Below are 26,562 nucleotides of genomic sequence, written 5' to 3' on the forward strand. Positions count from 1 at the left end.
AACTTTTTCATCCACATACTTCTTGTTATAAAGACAAAAACCTTTCGGTTTACAAAATTTGTTTTACAAATTAATTGCATATAACATGCCAAATTTTTAACTTAATTTTCTAAAATCTACTTGCATAGCCTATTTGATATAAAATTCTCATATGCCTTCTCTGTCTAGCAATGTTGCCTGCAGTTTATTGAGTGATCATTCAATATACATTAACGAATACTTAGTTGCATTTTATGGATGATTATTCAGTGTGCAGGGTTTCTTAACACTTACACTCCAAGGCTATAAAAAGTGTAATGTAAGTATACCTTCCTTCTCAGCAATTCAAAGTGTATCTCCTTTCCTAAAAATCTTAATGAGAATTACCCCCTCTTCTACAGGTCGGATTGCTGATTTTTCAAAATAATTTACTAGTACATTAACTGTAAGCCATTGCTGGTGTCTAAAATTATCTAAATAGCTAAAGGTTCCTGATAATCCTCAGGTTAGAGCAAGAACTTGCCTTCTAGAAGAAGACTGTGTCCAGAGCCTTTACAAGGAGAGCTCAGCACATGCACAGCAGTGGCAAATCTCCAGCTGGATGTAATGACTTCAAGTCAAATACAGCATATTTGACCGTGTAATTGGTGGATAGACCATGCATTGTTTTGACACTAATACAGTAAACTGGCAGTTTTCTGAATTAAAAAAGACATTTACTTCCCTTCTGCTTTTCAGTTGCTCATTTTACTTAAATAACATCTTTCTCATATATTATTGCAAAACATGCACTTAATTTATTGTAGCTCTTATTATATATGAAATGAGTCACAGTGTTACCTGGAAAACCTAATTTGCAATTCTAAGCTGAAAATGAAATATTAATATATGATAAACAGAAATATTATTAAAAATGTCTTTATTTGGTAATCAACATATCTCATTTTTTTTCATGTCAGGCTAGCTTTGAGAGATGTGCCTACACATAACAGATATGTGTGTTCTTCTCTGATAAGGGAAATATTGTTATAGAACACATTTATTACTAATTACTAGTAAAAAAACTACACCAGTCAGGACACATTCAAATTCAATAGTATGTCTTTCATATCTTTTTGCTCATTAAAACATCTTATAATTCCATCTCAGCCCAGGTTTCAATACAGCCTAACGTGGCTCTAGAGTGCCTTTTGGATCCCTCAGAGTATGAAAATGCTTTTTAAGTCACCATGTTCTGCAAAGTCAGAGATAATTCCTCCACTGTGTGTCATTCAGTACGTTGTTTCCTGGGCTTTGCCTACTGCATTGCCTACTGCATTGCCTACTGCATTGCCTACTGACGTGCCTCAAGAAAATTCTTTCTTCCCCTCAGTATTTCAGGGGATCCATCTCTTTCACTGCCCTATTCCATGTTTATTACCTTTGTATTTGCTCCTTGTGTTAACTGCTACTCTGTTATTTACTATACTTTCTTCTTCAGAGCTGTCAGATCCTGTTTCCGACAGTTATTATAACCTTCCCTTCTCTTTCCACCATCTGTCTTCATTCATCTTTTTTCAAATACGTTTCTTTTAAAAACTTTGTTCCCATTTGCTGTATAAAGCTTTTCCATGAGACCTGAAATATCTTTAGCTGGGTAAAGGTAGGCATGCATGGAAGATCTCTCACTCCTTTCTAAGCCTAACATAAGAAGGGTGAGATAAGAATATTGGTCAAATGCTTTATTGTAATGAGCCTTGAGAGTCTGATTTTTTTAGGTTTGGATTATTATCTGAACTGTAAAATATACAATGTTAAAACTGAATTCCAAGTAAAACATACCAAAATCCAAAACTTTCTCTTTGCCATGTCAGTAAAATGAGTACAATTTCAAACGCAAAAAAGCAAAAGACATGTTGAGCTCATCTTTTCTTTACTGTCTTAAATATTGGTGGGGTTTTGGGGTTTCTTTTAGGATGAAATAATGTTTGCTGATGTGGGTTCATTTATTTGTAACTTACATGGTAGCATACAAGAACTGCTAGCCGATGAAAGGTACTGTTTCCTGTGTTGTTTAATTAAAGATGTCATTGTCTTCAGGGAGTATTTATCAATCTGACGTGCCTCAAGAAAATTCTTTCTTCCCCTCAGTATTTCAGGGGATCCATCTCTTTCACTGCCCTATTCCATGTTTATTACCTTTGTATTTGCTACTTGTGTTAACTGCTACTCTGTTATTTACTATACTTTCTTCTTCAGAGCTGTCAGATCCTGTTTCCGACAGTTATTATAACCTTCTCTTCTCTTTCCACCATCTGTCTTCATTCATCTTTTTTCAAATACGTTTCTTTTAAAAACTTTGTTCCCATTTGCTGTATAAAGCTTTTCCAGCCTCTATTCTCTTTACAAAATCTCCAAGTTACTCTGGCTCCTTTTTCTCCAATATCTGATGTTTTAATTTCTCATTTTATAATGTTGTCATCATTATCTAACTTCCCAGGTCCATGTCTAGATGTATTCTTCCTGTCATTCAAATATACAACTCATTGCAAAATGTTACATACATGGCTTTTTAGAAAGACCTTTCTCTCTTTTTGTATCCAAGGAGGGTCCATCAATTTATGTGGCAAAATAAAGCAGAAGTAATCTGTTCACTTTACATACCTTTATAGTCAAAAGACAGACAAGCATTGTAATTTCTACCTATTATTATATTATTTTATTTAAATTTGGTTGTCTACAGTTAATAAGCCTGAAAGATTTACTTGTAAATGCGAAAATGTGTATATCCAGTCAAGTTTTTTCCAATGTTCTGTCACCTTACAGCCTGATTCTTCCTCCACTGATAGCTGAAGATTGAAAATAGAGCCAAGGAAGCTAAATAAAGGACCAAAATCTGGCATCATCTGAGTCTCCACATGAAGGTATTGAGCCACAAACCAAGGGATCCTGTTTCAGACCTGCATGTCACAAGATTAGGGACCTCTCCACACCTTAACCATACTAAAACATGGCAATATCAATGAGCAGCAGACACCATACCCTTTTATGTTTTTTCAGGAGAGATCAGAGCTGGCCTTCTGTTGGAAAGGGGACAGGTATGAAAATCTGCCTGTGCCCCTCCTGGGATTGCCTGTGTAGAGCTCCACAGCCTGCACAGTTCTCCCCACTGGTACGGGTGGAACAGGACCTCACGTGGGTCAAACCTACACGGAGAGGCCACCTTTAGATGAGTCGTTCTGCAGACAGCTGGAGAGGCTGAGCTGTAAACTGGAGAAACCTGCGCCTGAGTTTATTTTTCCAAGAAATGCATCTGCTTCTAATACCATATTCATGCTTGCTGCTGCTAAAAAACCTCAAGTGCTAAAGGATAGGTATACGCATAATCTTTAAAAGTCTTAGTACTTCTCACAGAACAAAAAGAGCACAGCAGAATGAGGGAGAAATCACAGTTAGTTCAATGGATGCTGCTTCCATTAATCTGAAGGAAAACCTTAACTAGATAGTTGCACCCTTTCACAGTTGAAGAGTACCTTTTGACAACATTGATTGCACACCATAGAGAAACCTAACAGCCTTCTAAGCAACGTATTGTGATACCAAATTTATCATCAGCTGACTTTATGCAAAGCTGTATCATCTTTATGTGAAGAGGCTGACAACAGAGACATGCCACATGCAAAATTAGATAAAACTGTTGTTTTCAGGAACAAAAAGCAGTATGACATATTTAGGAATATACCATTAGCTTGCCAGTACAGGAGGTGTAGATCCGCAGGCTAGACTGGGCATCACATCAATGGTAAAGAATTAAGACATGCTTCTCAATTCAGCTAAAATAGCTGCATATTCCGTAAGACAGAACAACTAAAAATAGCATTGTTTTAGAAAAAGCCTACAGAGCACATTATTGGAATTTCTTTTCTTTTTGTCTAATTCATGCTGTATCCTCAAATTCAGAACCTCAATCATATAAAAACAGACAACCAAATTCACCCATAAGAAATGGAAAGTCAGTACCCAGGGATGTGAATCCAGCTTTGAGACTTTTTCCCATGTGTCTTTGGATCGCTACACATACTGAAATATGCGTGTGGACATTAAGCTTCGTTATATGTTTTGTCTGAAGGAAACATCTATACTCAAAACTTGTGGAAAAAAAATGTAAACTAATTCTATTGCCATTTGCTCCTGAAATATTTAATATTAAATCTCTGAATATTAAATAATAAAATAAAAGCCTGTAATAATCAGTCATGTGAATATGCAATATTGCAAGTTTATGCACTTACACTAAAATCCCAGAGAGTAGCAAAGTTCATAGCACTTGCTTCTTCAGCTCTTGGGACAGTTTTTCTAGGTAAAGAGCCATATGGCTTCCCCATCAAAGCCTGGAACCAAAAAATTAAAGCAATTTACATTTTAAAGCAGAATACCAACAAAGGGAAGGGACAGTGGTCTGTCATTTTTTAGGAAGACTTGTTTTATGCTCCTAAACTCCTTAGTGACGATGACCTACTTCTCCAATTCTTTTCATTGCTGCTCACATTAATGATTGAAACTATGCTTAAAGTATGCATTAATGATATTTTCTAAATTTACAGTGATGTTTCACTAGTATCAATGGATTGTCACTGTGCCTCTTACATTCAAAGGCAACACAGAAATCCAAATTCCTCTAATGAGTGGTGTTTGTTACACAGACAAGACCAGAAGATTAATTTTTCTTGCATTATGGATTTTATTGGGTTTTTAATTGAAATGTATGGGAAGATGTTAGGGATTCAGGTTTTGGATTCTGAGCCCCACTGCTGCTGGCGAGGTGCTTGCTCAGCCACAGTATATGTCTTCATGGGGTCCTTTCCAGGCTTTACCCTGAAAACTGTTGGGCATTTTCTCTGTTTTGGCTTCAACAGAAGATGGGTCATGCTATTGAAATGTTGTACTAGGAAGCTGTTGGAAATCCCTACCTGACTCTTTCCCATCTGCTTACTAGAAGATAAGTAAGAGGATGTGGAATAGTGAAATCAGGGAGATGGCACAATACTTTTAATTCCATATAAGCCCTCTTTTTAGGAAGACAATATGGTGGCTCAAAGGAACTAGAAGAATATTACATTTCACAGAAGTGATTTCTGCCTGAATTACATCTGCTCTGAGCAACGTTATTAACAGTGATGCTGCACGCAGCGCAAAACATGACGGGCTTCTCTCATGACTTTACAGTCCTGTTGCGCCTTATCAGTATGTGAGTATTAAGGCAACTGAAAAGGATCTATGGTGCCTTAGAAGCCTGGAATGTATCTTTGTATTGCAATGCACATTTTAGTCAAGATACTCCATGTAGCTGCTTCTTAGTCTCAGTTCCTCTCAGTTCTCCATAAAAAAAAGAGTTTAGCATCATACCAGGCCATGGGAAAACACTTTCAAGACACAACCCTATACATTTTTCTGTTGTGTCTATTTCAAGACATCTCTCTGTAGAGACAACTGTCCGCAAAGAAAGTATATTTTTACAGCCTTAGTACACCTTAAAACTTTTAAATGGAGCATAAAGAGATTACAAATTTATTTAAAGGTCCAGTCCTGTGAAATCTTACTGCAAAGACAGAAATTCACGCAATAATTCTCAATGATAATTTGAAAGATTCCCACCTCAGGCACCATTACAAGTCCAAAGGTCAGTCCGAAAAGAATCATGTTTACTCCATACATCCAGCGCAAGAATATGAAATAAGATGCTACTGATGAGCCAAAGTGACCTATGAAAACATGAGATGTGAAAAAAGGGCAGATAAGTTAGGCCTCTTATGTTATTTTACCTTAAGAAGAAGATGCTCAAATTTTATTCAAAATAAATAAAATCAGGGGAGGCTTTTCATTTTCTTTATTACCATAATTCTAATAACTTTTTTCCAGATTGCATACTAGCATTCACTGACTTGGCAGAGAAAACAGAAACAAAAAATATGAAAGTATTATTTATACAGAGCATTTAGGGTCATGTAAGAGCTGTGATATTTACTAATACTAAATTTTCTAGTGGCAGGATTCAAAGCAAATCACACTTCTTTTTTTCTTCTTTTTTTTTTTTTCTTATGTGGATTGTAAGCATTCTTGACACGTTAAGCCCCCACCAGCCCAGTTTTAATAGGAAGCAGCACAGAATTAGCCAGTGGGGATCGTCCTTCCAAGGGCACAAAACACTTGTAAGTGCTGTTATTGGAGTGCTCACCAGAGTTGTTCACCAGGGAAGAACAAAAAGATCTGCAAGTGTTTGTACCTTTTCTTTCTCTTACTTTGCTATATATGTGTTCCACCTGCAGCCAGGTGTGGAGGCAGTCCCATCACCAGGTGCACAGATGAAACCTTGGACTCCATCCACTCTAGACCCCTGACCCAGACCTGTGCGAAGAAGATGAGGCTGCAGGGGAAGCAGTGAGCACTAAGGGCCTGATTTGACCAACACTCTGCAAGTCAGACCAAACAGAAATAACAGTTCAAATTCAACCCCAGCTTGCTGCAGCACAGTTCTGCTGACAGCTGGCAGTTGTGCTCATCTGTCTGTCAGAATTAGCAAAACACCAGATTTCAGTTCCATTACCAGTCATTCACAGGAAAAAAAAGTTGCCTTTCAACAGGTTTTTCCACACACAGTCTAGTTAAGCATTCTGATGCACCCTGATGGCAAATAATGAGAAGCAAATCTCTCTGTTTAGAGGACTTTACATTGGTATTTCTACACTGCTTTTGCAAGCCTTGTAACAGATTCTTACATTCTGTAAAATGAGGTTAACATGGTTAACATGCTATTTGTAGCATATATATGCACATTTTACTATAACAATAAAATTGGTAGAAAATTTAATACACTTGAAGTGGTACAACCCCAGAGTATAAACAGAGACCGACTGGTATCAGGGCTGTGCAAAGGGAGGAGCAAACCATTCTGCCAAGAATTTCAGCTTATCAAAATCTGCTTTATTCACTGTTCAGAATGAAACCACAATTTTGAAATTTTGCATGAAGAAGTACCCAATCCTAGCAGTTGCCTACATAGCGGGAAGTCTGGGTAGAGGCATAAAGCAAGAGACCTTGAGTTAGTCAATCTGGCTGTGGTATGCTAATTACCCAATTACAACCCAGCTGCAGCCTTTGGGGATGCTATGGACTTAAAAAAATGAAGTGCGGGAAATTAGGAAGATTTCTGATTTCTAGACACTTTTGATACTGTAGACCTCTCCATGCCATGTAATTCTTTTGCTCGAATCCTAATATCCCCATTCTTTTTGGAATGGCTTCTTTTCATGCATTGAGTTATAGCTCTTGTATCACTTATCCTGATGAAATCACTGCCATGCATCCATCTGGAACATCTGCATTAAGGCGCTGCATTGGAATTACATGCATCAGTATAGTTACTGCAAGTCACAACGCACAGACTGCACATAGACTTTATTCTTTTTCACCAATGAGGCAAGAACAGCAACCTCTGATACGTGAAAAGTTTAGCTGAAGATAAGGATAATTTAGCTACGGATGCCCTTAACTACATTTCCACAGTGGGCAGGTCCAAACAGGGGGCAATAGGGAACATGGCAAATGGTACAAACAGCCTGCACCAGCTGTGCACAAAACCAGTTCAAGTTTTACCAGTTCAAGTGTGTTGAATCCACTCTGGGGTGCAACATGTTCCAGGTATGAATGAGAGAGTAATACTTTAAAGCAGGCTTTAGCCATCTTTTCCTGCATCCACAGCCTCACAATACTATGCATTGGCATGCAGACTGGCATGCATAGTACAAATTTCAGCAGTGGAATGAAGAGGCTCGCCCTGTCCCAGCACAGCAATGTGTGTTTCCCATAAAGTCCTGTTGCATGGATATTACTGAATGTCCATTCTGTAAGGAAAAGAAGCATCTCTTATCTAAATATAAGTACTTCATACATTTATCAACTTCTATCTCTCTTAAACATCAAAACCCCAGCAGCAGATTCACCTATTTCCGACACAAGGATGTGGCACAGCAGAGCTTGATGCCTGTTATTCTGAAGCTGGGCTCCCTGCACTAGAAAGGACTCTCATCTTGATGCAGGGAACCTACCTAAGATAGCCCAGCACTTCATGTTGATACCTGGTCTTTCTAGATAGCTGGCAGCCTGGAATAGTCAGACCCAACTGAAGAGGTCTGTGATAAGAAGGGCCCTATTTGTTATAGTGGGGAGCATTATGAAACTAAGCAGAGATTAAAGTTGAGTTTTCTTGCTCAGGCTTAAATGTAGTTAGTACTTTCCTTTTCTCTTCTTCTTTTTATTACTCTCTTTATTTTTTATTCTTTTATTTATTATTATTAAATGACATTGTTGGTTATAACTATGACAGAAAGGAAAAATCTTTCAAGAATTTTAGTATCTAAGCATTAACCATCCCCCTGCTGCTGGTCCATAGGCCCACCAGAAATGATCCCTGTATAAAGTTTAAATGTGTGGTTAATGCAAGTTTAGGACACAGTATGAAAAGTTTAAAACAGAGCTGTGTCTTCTCATGCCAATATTAATAATGATTGATAGTCAATAATATTTATTTATTTTTCATATACTCTTCTGTAGCACATCTAAGGCACAGTAGTGTGACTGTTGAATTATCTGACTTGATGTGGTCAAGGTGGTTCTTGGGTGTCTACAAGTGGCCTTGAAATAAAATCAGAATTGTATCTTCAAAGCAGACAGAAGCACTTAGATTTAGCTATAGCATTAGCTGGTCTCCTCCTTAGGTCAGTCTGACCTATCCTAAAGGAGTCCTTTGTTTATCAAAAGTATCTTCTTGAAGTCTGTTTAAATTTTCCCATCAAGCTGAAACTATGGTAACAAAAAAAGCATGATAAAACTTGTGTCTTACACCTTGGGAGTTCCCAGACATACCAACACAACTCCAGATACAGAGAGTTTGCTCAGCACAGAGCATTTTCTTCCCAGGTCTTTCTAGTGTATAAGTAATGGTCCAAGGAACTTTTCAGTTCAGTAACACTGCCAGGCACATGTGCCACTTGCCCCAGTCCAACACATTCTTCATTTAACCTCCTTTTTCCTGAAGCTACACTATTTCTATCGACTTTATGTGAATTTAGCAGTTTTGTTGTTCTCATAAAGTGTGTTTGTTTCAACGTTGCTTTCCCCATTAAATTTTCTGCATCAGTTGGCAGTGGCACAGTGGCACGGCTACCTATCCTCTTCAGTTTGCGTGAGAGAAAACTTTGTATGTCATCTAACATTGTTTTACCAGTGCAGTACTTCTTTTTAAGTCAAAGAAATCTTCCCCAGTAGTACCTAACTGATCTTTTGCCACTATACAGGACCTTAATTCACTTTTCATTTGCAATCTGTCTACAACCCTGGCTACTTTTGAGAATGGACCAACTCCCAACAACACCACAGTATAAGCATCAGGTTTTCTAAAAGAGAGCCTCTATTACACGTTAACTCCTGAACTGCATCACAAAGAAGACAGATCTTTGCCATTCTATTAACATATGGCTTGACCTCCTTTGCTTTGTTGATCCTCTAGATTTCAAAGTAGGTATCATGATAGTCCTGTACTAATGCTAATTTATAGGGCATTAAACATTGTTAGTGCTCTGAAACTGTTTTCTTTTGGACAAGTCGTGCTTGGTTGTTCAGATGCAGTTTTTTAGAAGGACTGAAGAATAAACATTAGTGTTTCTCAGCAGTTAGAGAATTATATTTACTTCCCCCATTTTCTACTGTAAACAGCTACTGCCTTGTTTGCTTGGGATTTTTTTATAAAGAGCTCACTTTGAGGTCAGAAAATGCAAATCATCTTCATGTAAGATCACAGAGATGACATGCTGAGAAGTTAACTGGTTGGAAGCTAACAACTGTAAAGGTTTGCTGAGCATAAACTATTCCCCCACACAGAGATATTTAGCCAAATGAAGAGGTTTCCCATACAGAGTAGCCTGCACATAAGTATCAGGCTTTTGTTCCATTCATGCTCCTGCTGCTTACTCTTTCTTTTAGTTGGGACCACGCAAGTTTCAAACAGAACTTGAAATTTCATAAATTCTTGCCTCTCTTTTAGGTGCTAGTGACATGGCCTCTTCTTATACCCTGTTAATACTTACACTTCTGTGCTTAGTGCCTGCCTTTGGAAAGAAAATAGCTTATAGCATAGTATTAGCAGTGATCATGGAGGATTATATAAAAGTTTTACCTCTAGTTTCTTTGGGCTAAGAGGCTGCTGATCTAGCTGTAATCCCATCTGTTGGAAGGAGCAGAAGCTACCCATGAACATTTCATTTTCAAACGTGTTTAACTGGTGAATGAAATACACCAGATACTTACCTGTGTGTATGCATGTCTTCTAGTGGAAAAATTATCACAAAAGAAACATAAGTTTAAAAATGCTAAACTGTGTAGTGACATGGAAAGCAGTTGTACAGACCCAACTCCATGGTGGAGAACTGAGCCAGCACAATTTGCATCATCAGATTTCCAACAGTGGTCCAAACAGCCTACTTTACCTGAGACAACCCGATGTCATTTGCTGCTTGTTTCACTGTACTGTCTCCTCCAAAAATGAGCTGCCATGTAGACAGTGCTCCCTCTGATTTCCTTTATGCAACCGTATTTTGCCACATGAGACTGCAGACCATGGGAACTGACATGACTAAGGACTCACCACAAACAATACTCTCCAACAACAGTATCTTTTTAAACACTGATCCTGGTGTCCAAGCCTAGTGTTCAACCATTTTCTTCAACCACTGCTCAGTGTTTTGGGTGGACTGAAGGATCCAGTGCTTACATGCAAGGTGGTGTTTGTGTCAACAAGATTCTCTAAGGTGTTCAATGTGCTGCATTTAGCAAGTCTTATTTAAAGTCTTAAGCAACCAAAGATATTTTTCTGCCAAATTCTTCATCAGCAGTATCAGGCACATTCTGTTCATTGTCTGGTGTCATGTGTTTAAGTCAGTACTGTAACTGTCATTTTACAAGGGGCTGAACTGAGCCCCAAAAGACAAAGCCATTGGTGCTAGGAGTCAAAGGGGAATCAGATCCTTACTCAGTTTGGAGACATCTGGAAACACACCTCGCCTTGCAGAGTTGCTTCTTCTGCTTCTTTAACACAACTGCATGTCTGAAGACAGCAATTGTTAAGAACATTTCATTCCCTGAAGTTCATGTATACAAGCTTGAAGCTGACTCTGTTGAAAAGGTGGCTGCTCCTCCAGTATGTTCTGTATTTGATCTCTGACAAATCTGGAGATTTTGATCAGAGCTTGATATAAAAAATGGTTTTACAAATGATCTTTTACTGACTCTGCTAACCTGAAATTTGAAGAATGCAGAGTAATCCTTGACTCAGCACCAACAGTTTGTTAAATACCAAGAAATAGAGGACAACTCTTTCCCTTTTACTAAACTTGATACAATATGACCAATGTAGCACATATAAATATAATATACCTACATATAAATTCAGATGACAATTAGATTTCTAAAAAAAGTTGAAGCAGCAGTTTTTTGGTCTCTGTGACTAAATGTATCTTAATCTCTATTCTTCCCTTATACACAGACTAGCTTTTTTCCATTTCAGTTTCCCTCACTTCTCCTTTTTTAATATCTAAAATTCCTTTTTTTTCTGGGACTTGGCAACTTTATCAGCATCATCCTTAAGATGACCTTGATCTTGTTACTACAAATTCGCTAATATGAGGTACATGTTGAGAGCTACTGTTTGGATTAACCAGAATCAAATAAATTGTGACTTAAAATTCTTTTCTTCAGCAATATTTCAGTGCTGTTCCCTTGAAATCAAGCCTTATTCTAGACTATAGAGTTTTGGACCAAATTGTGGTTTGACTGTACTTCTTAAATTACTAATATTCAGACAGAAGATTGTTTCTGCAAGTAAAAGCAATTGCAGCTTGCCTTAGCAATACACTGAACAGAACAAAAATTAATAGAAAAAGAGTAAACATCACAATCTTACCTCATGAGATTATGAAAAGTTACATTCCACTATGATTTTGGGACCTTCCAGGTGACAGCAAAAATGTTACTCATTTCATATGAAAAAATAAATAGATATAAAAGCAGGACTGGAAAAATGACCCTGTTCTGTTTTAGCATTCTGATTTTACAAGGAAAGAGATGTGTCTGTTGGAAGTTACTACTAACAGAACAGCTTGTGCCAGGACTACTGCTTTACAGAAACTTGCAGAAACGTCGCTCTCACAAATCCTCAAGATGGCCATTATGTGTCCAGACCAGTAAGAGACCAAATGCATCTTGCTGCTGAGTTTGATTTTAACTACACATATGCAGCAGCTTCTTTCTAAACTCCACCTCAAGTGAGTAGGTAATCTGTTCAGCAGTCTGTAGACAATATTTTTAAGGACATAAGTTCTTCTCAAGGGTTATTTTGCAGTCCAAAACTCCACAAAATTCACAATTTATCATTTTCCTGTTCTTCTACTGTTTTGGTTATTGCCTTTTGATGCAACCCACAGCTTCTTCCAAAGGCAACTTCTCTAAAATCAGTTTCCATTGCACTTTCATCTGCATTTCATCAGTGGCAGAGCCTCACTCAGGTACCTATGCAGTTAAGCCAAATGTCTTTCAAAGAGAGGGCTGCAGTTTAAATTCATCACTGGAACTGAAATACAAAACTGACTTGTGCCAAAAACCTACTCTCAAACATACCTGTAGTACTAACTACACTGTTTTGTTTATATTTATGCCTAAATATACAGAGACATCCAAGACCACTATTGTTTTCTCTGTGTTGTATAATATGGTTGAAAATGTAAAAAATAACACCAAAATACCTCTTACATAAGACTCAAGATGATGAAAAAACATCACAGAAATAATTATAGTATAAATACAGACAAAATAAAATGAAGGTAGGCAATAGCTGAATCCCAATTCCACTTTTCTAGGATTAACTTCAACACTGGCTCCTGAACTGTTACCTGTGAATTGGGGATTTTTATCTGTAAGGTGACTAACACTGTCACAAGGAAATTTTCAACTAGCTATAATATCAAGCTCAATAAATATTAATGAAAAATAAATACTCATTGATTTTATACTACACATCGAATACAGACATATATTTCTAAAGTATCAAAAAGTAATTTACCATTTTGGCATGCATCAGGAATATGATACTAGATATTATTCTTTATTACCTTCCATAAGTACTTACTTTCAATCTCCTTAATTTTGATTTCCCAGGGTATGCAGGCTGTCTTAAAATTCTCAAAATCTCTTTGAAATTTCATCCATTTCTGAAAAGAGTCACAGATTAAAAAGACACCATCACCTCAGTGCCCAGGTGTTCAATTTCCCTTGAGCTAACGTAACCCCTTAATCATCCACAGTATCCTTTGGCAGAGCCCACTGCAATAGAAGCACTAGCTTACAAAGAACCACCTCCTTTTGTTTGTTCTGAATATGTCTCCTACTGGCTTTGTGTGAAGTCCCTATTTCTTCCACAAGAAGAATGATTAAATAATCCCTTCCTTTCATGCCATTCATTTTTTTTAGAATTGCTTCTGAGAATTGAATTTGTTATTTCCTTTGCTATTCAAAATTCAGATCTGCAGCTCAAGCTGTGTCATTTAATTACAATTACTCTACCCAGTAGTTTGTCTATTGGATAAATATAACTTCTGTAATTGAGCTTCCTGTGCCAGCTGAGTTTGAAAGCCTAATTATTTTTGTGAACATTAATGATTATGAGATGTGACTACACAACTGCTTGCAGAAAATCCAGTCTAACTAAGGGTAAACCTGGTCATAGCAAGTAGCCCTGCCAAATATTCTTAGTATCATTCTGCATCAGCATTTTATTTTGGGGCAAGAGTGTGCTTTTGAAGTGAATCTCCCAAACCATCCCAATTTTCCACTCTTACATTTGCACTGTAAAGCAGTGTCAGAGCATAAAATGAAGTCAAAAGGTGTACTTGAGGAGTGTACTTGAGGAGCATGCTAATCCACATCCACCGCTACTGGGTATTTAGTCTTCGGGACCACACAGGACTTAGCCCAAAAAAGACCTACCAGAACACCTATTGTGTGGACGCTGGGTCCTCAGCAATCACTGTTCAGCCTTTCAGTCACAATCCTACAGAGCCATATTGCTTCCTAGGGTATATGTGTCCCTAGAGCCTTGGCTTAGTGGAGATGCCTACAGTATTTTTGCTGTGGGGCAAAAAGACACTTTTTGATCCTTTACAGAGGGCTGTCTCAAGGGAAAGACTGAGCTTTGGATTCAGTCCACAGAAAAACCCAATCTACACCAAGAGAAATTAACTTTCACAAGATATTAAACTTTTGCAAACTCTTGCAAAACAGTTGTTTTTTGTTTTGATGACAAGTCTCAATCAAACTGTGAACTTGCGTTAGAAAACTTTTCATGTGACAGCAGTGGAACTAAGTGTTAAAATGCAAAGAAAGACAAAGAACCCTGTTTTGCAAGATGGGTATATTTGGCAATAATCTGCAAAAGGCTCCCCATTTGCATTATGTGAAGTTAGTGAAATAATAAATTTACCTTGGTCATCATCACTTTGTATGCATAGAATTTTTTTCCTTTTCCTTTTCCAAGAGCACCTTCAAACTTTTCAACAAAAAGCTGGGCTTCCCTGGAAAATGAGGGCAAAAGAGAGATATAGATGATGCTATGGTAAATTTGATATTATCTCTACCATAGCAATGTAATTTTTTATGTCTTCTAACTCCTCATAGAGTTTTGTACAATCTTGTTCTCTTAGTAATGTTTAGAAAGAAAAGCTCTGAGATTTTGAATTTCACAGAAGACTAATCATATGTAGTACAAACAGAACAAGCAACTTCAGTCATCTGCTCTAATCCAAATTCATTTGGAGCTCTGAGATCTGCCTACATCCAGTTAATGTTATCAAATATTTTCAGTCGCAGTGACTTTCTTTTGCAGTTCAGCTGCTGCCTGTTTGTGCCTCTCACAAACTGTTATTCCTCCTGGTTCCACCTAATATAAATTGTTGTCCAGCTACCTAAGGGAAATTTATTATCATTTTTTATTTTGGAGATATGTATACACTAGAACCTTGGTTCCCCTGTGTCTACCTTTCTCAAGACTAGATTTAATTCAACTCTTCAGAATTTCTGTGTATATCATCTCTACCTGTACCATTCTCGGAATCATTTCTTAGAAGTGTAACTTCAGTGGTCCCCAAAGTCTAAAATTTTGCTTATAAAGATATGGAAGTTAAATAATACCCTGGTGATACAAATATGAAAAAAAGATTTTTAAATTGTTTTAAAAAGGCATAAAGTCCATGGATTAAAACAATAAACAGATGAGATCAAGAGTATACTACTATTTCCTCCATTTCATCTAACTTTCATTTATGACTTTCATGTGTGTCTCTATTGAAAAAATGTGCCCTAAAGGCTAAATGTCCTGATCTAAAACACTGGAAAATAGAGTAAGAATTCTTAGCTGTCAGTGTATGCACAAGACTGTATAACTATTTTGTCATCACACTAGGTGATTGCAAAGCATTTTATATTATATTAGGTATTACACTAAGCACTTGGGAAAAGGTACACTATTGGGAAAATGTTAATTGTGATGCAAGTCTCTCCAGAATCACTACAGATAAGTTCACTGAGTAAAATTAATTATCATGTTTATAACTTCTGCTCACATATTTTATGTAAGCAAGCAAAAAGATTGTGTTAAACTGCAAAATCTGACAATGACATTGGCAGAATATTGGTGTAGCTGTGATAAAGGAGAATTAAAATTAAGTGTGAAAAAGGCTATTACTTATGTCATAATTTCTCTTAACTCATGGTTAAAAATCTCAACATCTTTAAAAATATTGTGTATTTTTAGTAACTGCAAATGCTTAGGGTGATCTTCATGATAATTTGAAAACCTATCAAAACCTTACCCCACTAGACACCCACTGCACCAGTCTCTTTAGCTTGCAGTACTAAGGCTCTGAACAGCCTTTTGTTTCTATGCTTCCCAAGACGGTGCAAAATTGAGCTGCTAAATTTAGCTTTCACTCTCTGAGAGCTTTCCCTCTTTGAGAGCCCTCTGAGCACTCTCACTTTCTGAGTGCTCACACCTAAACCCAGCTGGTGAGGCATCAGGACCAGTGCCAGTTCATCTGACCTCCCCAGGAGTTCAGCATGCTTTTTCCCACCATCTGAGATCCTACTTTCTCCTTCAAAGACACAGGTAGGCAGAAGCAAAAAGTTACACACAATGACATGAATCCCAATACAATCACTCTTTTTTTTTTATTTTCCCTGTGGCACAAGGCATGCACAGATTCAGATAAAAAAGATAAAATACCCAGCCACCACCCCAGCCACACATCCCACCTATTCACCACTTCAAAGTGTTCCTCGGAGATCGAGTCAGTGTATTTTTAAGGCTCTAGATCCCTTATTCTCAATTCTGTGCGTCTGGATCACATTTCTATTCTGGATTTTGGAGTCTGATCTTTATGTATTTCAGCTAACTTTGACACTGACTGAGCCTTCTTTATTTTCCAAGCCACTTAGAGTCCTTCAGAGATTTTCAGGCTCAGTGCTCACATCTCATTCTTTCATTTTGATTCTCAAAAAATTTTACTCTTAAATTTCAGTCCTTTCAAATAAGTCAGAGAAAACAGATTCTTTCAGCTTCAGGAAACCAGTGTCTGAGAGTCCCTTTTAAATCCATGTCCTGGGGATTTAAAATCTTGTTGCACTGTCAGGAGATATAAGGCAGTCCTAACAGCAGATGGCAGCTTCCTCATAAACTCAGCTGTCAGTGTTGGACCAGTACCATAAAAGCAGCCAGAACCAATAAACTGGACATGTACCAATCTCCCAATGTCAGCATATCATATTCTGGACTTAAGCGGGAAACCTTCTATCATGACGTCTATCACTAGGTAATTCAAGCATTGGAGCTTGTTCATGAAAAATTACTGAAATCAAAACCTGTAGAAATCCTGTGCTTTCACTTACTAATTACGTGCAGTTAGGCTGCAGAACATGAAGATTCCAAATTGTAGGTTGTTTGTTTTTTTTTTTATACAGTGAAGCAGTAAGTTAGAAATTTAAGGGGATAATATGAAAATAACCATTAACACATAAAAAATCCTCCATAGCAGATATGAACACATTTTGCATCTGTAGCTGAACACAAAAGTTCACCACAAACATGTTCTGCTATAAAATTAAGCCAAGCCAAAACAAGAAAGAACTTTCCACAATGAAAGTCTGTCCTGGTTTCAGCCGGGATTGAGTTAATTTTCTTCACAGTAGCTGGTACAGTGCTGTATTTTGGATTTAGTATGAGAATAATGTTGATAACACACTGATGTTTTAGTTGTTGCTGAGCAGTGCTGACATAGAGTCAAGGCCTTTTCTGCTTCTTACACCACCCCCACCAGCGAGTAGGCTGGGGGTGCACAAGAAGTTTGGAGGGGACACAGCTGGGACAGCTGACCCCAACTGACCAAAAGGATATTCCGTACCGTATGACATCATGCTCAGTTTATAAATCTGGGGGAAGAAGAAGGTTTGGGGGGGATGTTTGGGGTGATGGCGTTTGTCTTCCCAAGTAACCTTTACACGTGATGGAGCCCTGCTTTCCTGGAGATGGCTGAGCACCTGCCTGCCGATGGGAAATAGTGAATGAATTCCTTGTTTTGCTTCGCTTGAGTGCACGGCTTTTGCTTTGCCTATTAAACTGTCTTTATCTCAACCCACAAGTTTTCTCACTTTTACCCTTCTCATTCTCTCCCCCATCCCACTGGGGGGGAGTAAGTGAGCAGCTGTGTGGTGCTTAGTTGCCAGCTGGGGTTAAACCACGACAAAGTCATAAAAAGATTTATTTTAAACTCTTAATCCAAGCCTTCTGTTCACTTTTTTGAAATGTCTTTTTACAAGGTTTTCTACAAAAAGTAGTATTTCTTACCCCTCTCTGCCTCCTGGACTCTCCATCAAGCAATCCAAACATTGCTTTTTGAAGGTGGTGATCTGGATCTCCAGGTTTAATGCTGCTGACTCTCTTGGATGCTTCCCCGGGTTTTACTTTGCCAGTGCAAAAGTAAAACCTTTCTCCCTGCATCCCATCTTCCCCAACACTGCCCCACTCCAGTGTGTGCTGGTTACAGAACTGTTATAAACCGCCCCTAAATGTTATCACTTTATAATCTGTTTTTCTCAGATTTTCACTCCATTGGCCTGCATTGGACTAAGTTCGTCACTGCAGCACAAACAAACCAGACAATAATCTGATACCGGTTAAGCTTCTTATTGGGTGATTACATACATGCAGTCAACTGAGTTACACATGCAAGAAAAAACCAGTCAGATCCATGCATGCACCGTATGTGAACATGTGAATTTCATGTTTCATGAAAGAAGTATGAAGCAACTCCTTTTGGTTTTTTTATACATTGCTTTCCTGTATTTATAAATTTGTTGTACAAATCTTGAAAAAAATCAACTAAGTCCAAATGGTGGACTCATAGTATTATTTTAGTTTTCCATTTACACTGTGTTTGCATTCTAGTCCAGTTACAACACACTGTGATTTTTGGAATTAATAGGACATTTGGCATTAATGCATATACCACACTGACCATGACAAGAAGATGTTTCAAATGCACTAAAAACTGTAGCTATTAATATTTCCCATTCTTGTGCAGTTATAGCCAAAATCATCGCATAGTTAATAATTGTCACATAGTTAATAAAAAAGTAGCACCTGCTATATGGCCCAAAGAGTTGTGGTGAATGGAGTTAAATCCGGTTGGTGACCAGTCACAAGTGGTGTTCCCCAGGGCTCAGTTTTGGGGCCGGTCTTGTTCAATATCTTTATCAATGATCTGGATGAGGGGATCGAGTGCACCCTCAGTAAGTTTGCAGATGACACCAAGATGGGCGGGAGTGTTGATCTGCTTGAGGGTAGGAAGGCTCTGCAGAGGGATCTGGACAGGCTGGACTGATGGGCCGAGGCCAACTGTATGAGGTTCAACAAGGCCAAGTGCTGGGTCCTGCACTTGGGTCACAACAACCCCAGGCAATGCCACAGGCTTGGGGAAGAGTGGCTGGAAAGCTGCCTGGCAGAAAAGGACCTGAGGGTGCTGGTCGACAGCCGGCTGAACATGAGCCGGCAGTGTGCCCAGGCGGCCAAGAAGGCCAATGGCATCCTGGCCTGTATCAGAAACGGTGTGGCCAGCAGGAGTAGGGAAGTGATTGTGCCCCTGTACTCGGCACTGGTGAGGCCGCACCTCGAATACTGTGTTCAGTTTTGGGCCCCTCACTACAAGAAGGACGTTGAGGTGCTGGAGCGTGTGCAGAGAAGGGCAACGAGGCTGGTGAGGGGTCTGGAGAACAAGTCTTATGAGGAGCGGCTGAGGGAACTGGGACTGTTTAGCCTGGAGAAAAGGAGGCTGAGGGGAGACCTCATCGCTCTCTACAACTACCTGAAAGGAGGTTGTAGGGAGGTGGGTGTTGGTCTCTTTTCCCAAGTAAGAAGCGATAGGACGAGAGGAAACAGCCTCAAGTTGCGCCAGGGGAGGTTTAGATTGGATATTAGGAAAAATTTCTTCACTGAAAGGATTGTCAAACCGTGGAACAGGCTGCTCGGGGAAGTGGTTGAGTGACCATCCCTGAGGGTATTTAAAAACCATGTAGATGTGGTGCACAGGGACATGGTTTAGTGGTGGACTTGGTAGTCTTAGGTTAATGGTTGGACTCAATGATCTTAAGAGTACTTTCCAACCTAAATGCTTCTATGATTCTATAATTATTATGCAGCTGAAAGAAATGAAATTATTTTTTAAAAAAAGAATTTTTTTTATGAAAGAAAAGAGTGAAAATCTTCTTCCACTCTTGGAATAAATGAAATCAAGTTACGTTTGATGTTCTATAAGCATGTCTTACCTTTTGGTGTGTGGTGGATTTTACCAATAACATTCTAAATAGCATTTTCATACCACTCATTTAGAGGGACTAAATCTTACAAGGGAGCTCTACCACATGCAGATATACAGAGGTGTTATTAAGTGCCTCACAGCAGCCTATCTGTTAGCTGCATCCATGAATCTTTGCATGACTTAAAGATCTTATTTCATTGGTAGTTAAATATGAATCTCAATAACAACTTGATTCTATGAAAAATTCCCATCAGAGTTTTAATGAAATACCTGAAAAGCAAGTTCAGTGCAGAAGCAGAGCTTGAAAGAGGGCCTATGGGTAATGAGGCAGAAACATATGTGCAGTTATGTGTAAGGAAGTAATACAGAAACCATAACTACCAGACGATGCTGGAACCATCAAACAGAACATGTTTTCCTTCTCCCACTCAGCTTTTCTTCCCTCACCAGTTCTGCAGCAGGTTAGTCCCACTGGATTACTCCTGACCTCTGTGATTTGTAGGTTAAGGAAAACTTTCCCTGACTTCTACTTAAGCTTCCTGGCTTTAAAAGTTCAGCAATGACTTGGCACCATTCAGTCAGGGAACAGGCTTGCAATGTTCCTTCCATGTCTGTGACATGGGGTTTTTTTGTTAAATATAATCCAATATGTTACTTAATTCAGGTTTCTACCTTGATGTCTAAACTATCTCACTGAAAGACCTCTATTTGTACATCCCTGCAGACTTTTGCCACACTTTGTCCTTTCCTCCATTTCTTTTGTGCTAAAAATCAATTGTGAGGACAGGAAGAATGATCAAGCAATAAAAAGTAGTCCTAAAACGATAGAACTGTTTTAGAAAACACAACAACAACCAAAACCACATACATATAAATGCATGCCTACTTGGAAGTAATGCAACTTCACTAACATGAGGATGTGTCAAAAACAACACAGAGCAACAAAACTGAGCTTTGTAATCACTGGTATCATGTGTTATAGGTAAATTATCTATATCACAAGATAGGCCAAAGTGTGCCCCATTAGCTAACTGTGAATTTAAAGAAACTTCAGAGATACCTTATTAATTGAATTACAGACACAAGGAACTAATAAATGTTGCATGGGGCTAGGCATTATTGTCCCAGAGAAGCCTGAATTAATTATTAATACTAGGTGTGGAGTTACAGCTTCCAAAGTGCTAGGTGTACGGTACTTCAGGCACTTCAGTGTTGCATAGAGAGGATGAATTACAGCTCTCAGAGGCTGTTGCTAATGAATAGGATTCAAATGGATTGCTCACATCTTTCAGTAACAGTTCAGGAAGGTTTCAGTTTCCAAGATCTAAAAACTCATTAAAAAGAAATGTCGTATTAATATTGATCACCCAGGACTTCTCCAAGTCTTAAAAAGATTGGCTAAAAACTGACTGCAAAACAACTGTTGTCAGGCACACTCACTTGAAAAGCAGTTCAGCAGCAATAATGGGCAAATTATGGTGTTATTTAATACCCAGCTGGCCTCCAGGACATCCAGGCTGGCCTTCAGGACTGCCAGTACGTCCACAGTAAGAGAGATGCAATACTGATTCATTGGAGTACAAAGAGCACATCCAAAGCTGAGATATTTCCACCATCCCACACATGCACCTTATGTATCTTTGGGTTTTGTATACTTATAAAATACTCTGTTTCCAACTGAACTGTCTTGATGGGTAATCTAAGTCCTGTAATAAAATAAATGATGCTAAAAAAATACCGAAAAATCACCATGTTATATTCTGTCCCCGGCAGATGAAGAAGAGACTGCTCTGCCGCGCTCTGCTTTGTTTTTCTTAGAAAAACCAAAAAGTTTTCATGGCTCTTTTTATGGTCTGTATTTAATTGGAAGTCCTTTAAAAAGCCTAAATTTGACATTTGACTGCCTTTTTTTTATTATATTGTCATTTCACTTGTTTTGATAGTTTGCTAACTGGCTTGTGGTATAGCTTTAAAGTGAGACCACTGTTGGCACATTTCTGGATTCTTGTGCTCAATTCGTATACTTGGTCCATATTGGGACCGGTACTGTTTAATATCTTTATCAATGACATAGACAGTGGGATCAAGTGCACCCTCAGCAAGTTTGCAGATGACACCAAGCTGAGTGGTGCAGTCGACACGCCAGAGGGACGGGATGCCATCCAGAGGGACCTGGACAAGCTGGAGAAGTGGGCCTGTGTGAACCTCATGAGGTTTAACAAGGCCAAGTGCAAGGTCCTGCACCTGGGTCGGGGCAACCCCCAGTATCAATACAGGCTGTGGGATTGAGAGCAGCCCTGCCAAGAAGGACTTGTGGGTACTGGTGGGTGAAAAGCTGGACATGAGCCAGCAATGTGCACTTGCAGCCCAGAAGGCCAGTCGTGTCCTGGGCTGCATCCAAAGAAGCGTGGCCAGCAGGTCGAGGGAGGTGGTTCTGCCCCTTTACTCTGCTCTGGTGAGACCCCACCTGGAGCACTGCGTCCAGCTCTGGAGCCCTCAGCATAAGAAAGACATGGACCTGTTGGAGCGGGTCCAGAAGAGGGCCACAAAAATGATCAGGGGGATGGAAACCTCTCCCATGGAGAAAGGCTGAGAGAGTTGGGGTTGTTCACCCTAGATAAGAGAAGGCTTTGGGGCCTTATTGCAGCCTTTCAATGCATAAAGGGGGCTTATAAAAAAGATGGCAGCAAACTTTTTAGCAGGGCCTGTTGCAACAGGACAAGCGGGAACGGCTTCAAACTAAAGGGGGGTAGGTTTAAACTAGATATGAGGAAGAAATTTTTTACACTGAGGGTGGTGAAACACTGGCACAGGTTGCCCAGAGAGGTGGTGGATGCCCTATCCCTGGAAACATTCAAGGTCAGGCTGGACCTGATCTCATTGAAGATGTCCCTGCCCATGGCGGGGTGTTGGACTAGATGACCTTTAGAGGTCCCTTCCAACCCAAACTATTCTATGATTCTATACCAGAGCCAAACACAGTAGCACAGCTTTTAAACCTTCTGCTTTCCTTCATATCTGTGCAAAACCCAACCAGGAGAATGCACAGACAGGGATGCAGTCCCCAAGATCAGACCCTCAGAGGTAAGTTGGAATAACTTTCCCTGGAGGTTTTCCAATTTGCAACAGCTGAAGGTGTGGCCCATGAGTTTTATTTTTCTGTACCTTTTTCTAATCCAAAATTCTTTTCAATAATTTACCTTCCTCTCTAAATATCAGTCTTGTAAATAATGATTGATGGTCATTATAATCTGATGGCTCTTCAGGTAATTTTGTGCCGACCTGAGTAGGCAGTGTCAAGAGGAAATGTGCACAAATTATCATCTCCCATAGGAAAGGCACAACAGTATTCGCAAACCATGTAAACCAGTGGAGGGAAAATGAAAAGAACAAGAAAACTCTTCTGAAGGAGAATCTTTGTCTTGGAAATGAGAAGAAGTCTGGACTCCAGCCACACTCGTGCTCTCAACAGCATGGACCACTATGTCCCCAACCCGCAGCCCAACATGTCTATTGCTTAGGGCCTGGGAGAATGGTGATGCTGTTTCCTGCAAAACATCTTTTCATTCCTCTCCATGGCTTCTTCCTCACTTTTTTCACATCTCCAGACCTGTAGAGATCTGACCATGATGTCTCAAGGTGAAGTTGGAGTCCAACAGTGCCGGTACAGCTTAACTTCAAACTGCAGAGGGACACTGCGGCAGAGCAGTATCCTCAGTCACAGTTCTTCAGACAATAATCAGGGGCTGTTTGAAATGCATCTTTCTAGACACAGGGATGTAAATTAGAAATTAGAGCTGATCTACTTTACCAGTGCAGCTCTATTAAGAATGCCAGTTCAGCAATGAGTATCTCAGCCAGGTTTTGACAGAATATATTTTCTACAGGGCAACTAGTTCTGTCTGTGTTCTAAAGTTATTGTTCATTTATTCATTTTCAGAACAAATGAATGAAGGAAAAGATTAACTATTTTACAAAGTAGTCACTAGAGCTAAGTAGAAATCATCTTTTCCACCTTATACTTTTTAAGCTATGAAAAAACGCTCCCTCAGGAGAAATGGTTTTGAATCATCAAAGTGAGGGAGTTGTTTGGTCTTGAAAATGCTTAAACAAAATGTTTCAATAATTTAAAACCTCTTAGCTCTTTTTCAAAACACAAAATTTAGTGGAAATTAAATCTTTCCCCAAAAATAGTTTGCCATGACAAATTAACACTTCTTTTAAGAAAATAATATTTAGACTGAAAAATCCTAATCAACCCTAATATTCACTTTTCAAAATAATATGAAATAAGTATATTTTTTTGGTCTTATTTTGTCATGAATATGTAACAAATCCTTGAGCATTTCTGGGGAGCATTTTTTTTCCATTCTTGGAAAAAAATAGGTGCTAATGCAGAGCAAACATCGAAGTGGAGTTTGGCTTACAGTAAAGAACATTTCTCATATTGCTGAGAAGAAATCGCCAGTGAAGTATCTCTCTATTGTGGAAGCTGGAAGGCAAAGAATATGGAATTTTCTTCTTCTATCTCTAAGATAGGCTTCTTTTTTTTTTCCACACATCTCATAATACTCTAAAACCTGCACAGGGGAAGAAGCAGATGACATAGGGAAATACACGCTAACAATAACTGTTGACCAAAAGTTTCAACAGCAAGAGATGCTAATATAAGAGTATTCAAAAGTCACTTGTTATTGATTTACAAGTTTAAGGCACCTAAAGCTAGTCTGTGTCCATTTTCCACATGTACAAGAATGGTGCCAATCTATCAGACTAATGATTCTTGTATAAATCTTAAATAACTTGCTAAAATAAAAAACAAATACATAGATACCCTAAAATGTGCTGATATAGACACTTCTGTATTGTTATAACTACAATCATAATAGAGCACCCACTGATAAGATGTTACTTCTTATTTTAAGCAGCATAATAACACCAGGTCTTCCATTGCAACTCAGTTGAACTTGGGCTCCAAAGAGCCAATTATAAAAACAGGACTCTAGAAAACTTAGTCTATGACTGTACTTTGGTACGTGAATGATTGGATTTGATTTTTTCAAAGGTACTGAGTGCTTCCAAATTCCATCATTTTCATCTAAGATGCTAAACACAGATTTAAATGCCTAATTCTCAGCTCACACATTCAAAAATATGACCAAATATTAGTTTTTAGCTTTTATTTTTTATTTCAGCTGTTTGCTGGATTTATGTGTTTTGTCTGCTGAGATATGCATGACTCTCTACAGAACTGTGACAATCTGAATGGGATTGCCTGGAATAAAAGGTGGCTATTTTTGGAATCTTATTTCACAGAGAAATATGGTAATAAACGTAATTCTTCAGTTAATAAAAGTAGATTCAAAATAAATAAGCTAATCTGAAGAACTGTCATTTGCTCTTGGAATACACATTTTTCTAGGGCAAAGAAGCTGATAATATGCTTCCAAGCCTACTTCAGAGAGGACTGTAGCAAAGCATAGGAAAAAAACATTGTTGCAAACTGCCATAAGAGCACATTGATGCATATTTTTACTAAAATAAACCTTCTGATGTCAACAAATAAAATCGAATGCATGTCTAGTCTCTCAGTCTAGATTTCATAAATATAAGAATTTAAAAGCTGATAAACTAAAGGACTTTTAGGTAGAATTGCTGCCCATGCTAAATGTACAAGGACCACTTCACCTTGAATATTAATAAAGAAATTATTAAGATAAAAAGGCAGATAACAAGGATGGGATTTTGAAAACTCACTATTGGCTTGATTGAGAAAGCCCGCCTCAGAGAATTAAAAAAATGCAGTAACTCAGCGTTCACTGAGGATGACTAGAAGCACTCATCCAATTACAAATGTTTCATAGTAACATAGATTTTTAAGATCAGAAGGGATTGATATTCCCACTCCCTCTGACCTGGAAAGGATGACACAGGCTGCAGACATTCATTGAGGGGCTCCTGATTCAAACCCACAACTAGTGGCTGAGCTAAAACATAGCATGTAAAAAAATACACATCTCATTTAGAGGTTTCTATCTGTAGTTAATCACCATTTAGCCTCACTGCAAATATGTTTGCCAGTTGTCCTCAAACACATCTTTTTTACGATGTCATATAAGCAGACTGAGAGAACCAGCTGATGTTAATCATAGAATCATAGAATGGTTTGGGTTGGAAGGGACCTCTAAAGGTCATCTAGTCCAACCCCCCTGCTGTGGGCAGGGACATCTTCAACTAGATCAGGCTGCTCAAAGCCCCATCCAACCTGACCTGGAATGTTTCCAGGGATGGGGCATCCACCACCTCTCTCGGCAACCTGTGCCAGTGCTTCACCACCTGCATTGTAAAACATTTCTTCCCTATATCAAGTCTGAATGTACCTTCTTTTAGTTTAAAACCATTCCCCCTTGTCCTATCACTACAGGCCCTGCTAAAAAGTTTGCCACCATCTTTCTCATAAGCCCCCTTTAAGTATTGAAAGGCTGCAATAAGGCCTCTCTGGAGCCTTCTCTTCTCCATGCTAAACAATCCCAACTCTCTCAGCCTTTCTTCATAGGAGAGGTGTTCCATCCCCCTGATCATTTTCGTGGCCCTCTTCTGGACCTGCTCCAACAGGTCCATGTCTTTCTTATGCTGA

General features: G+C 38.8%; 1 protein-coding gene across 1 annotated transcript in view; it reads right to left on the reverse strand.

The window, feature by feature from the left end:
- Positions 1-26,562, reverse strand: part of TMC1 (transmembrane channel like 1) — a 75,135-nt gene that overhangs the window by 28,092 nt on the left and 20,481 nt on the right. Inside the window, exons 5-8 of the mRNA XM_076362441.1 lie at positions 14,543-14,633; positions 13,193-13,274; positions 5,614-5,720; positions 4,251-4,349 (exon numbers count right to left, since the gene is read on the reverse strand). Coding sequence (XP_076218556.1) covers positions 4,251-4,349; positions 5,614-5,720; positions 13,193-13,274; positions 14,543-14,633 — 379 coding nt within the window. The remainder of the gene's footprint in view (positions 1-4,250; positions 4,350-5,613; positions 5,721-13,192; positions 13,275-14,542; positions 14,634-26,562) is intronic.

Source organism: Aptenodytes patagonicus, chromosome Z (genome assembly GCF_965638725.1).
Source record: "Aptenodytes patagonicus chromosome Z, bAptPat1.pri.cur, whole genome shotgun sequence".
Classification (NCBI taxonomy): domain Eukaryota; kingdom Metazoa; phylum Chordata; class Aves; order Sphenisciformes; family Spheniscidae; genus Aptenodytes; species Aptenodytes patagonicus.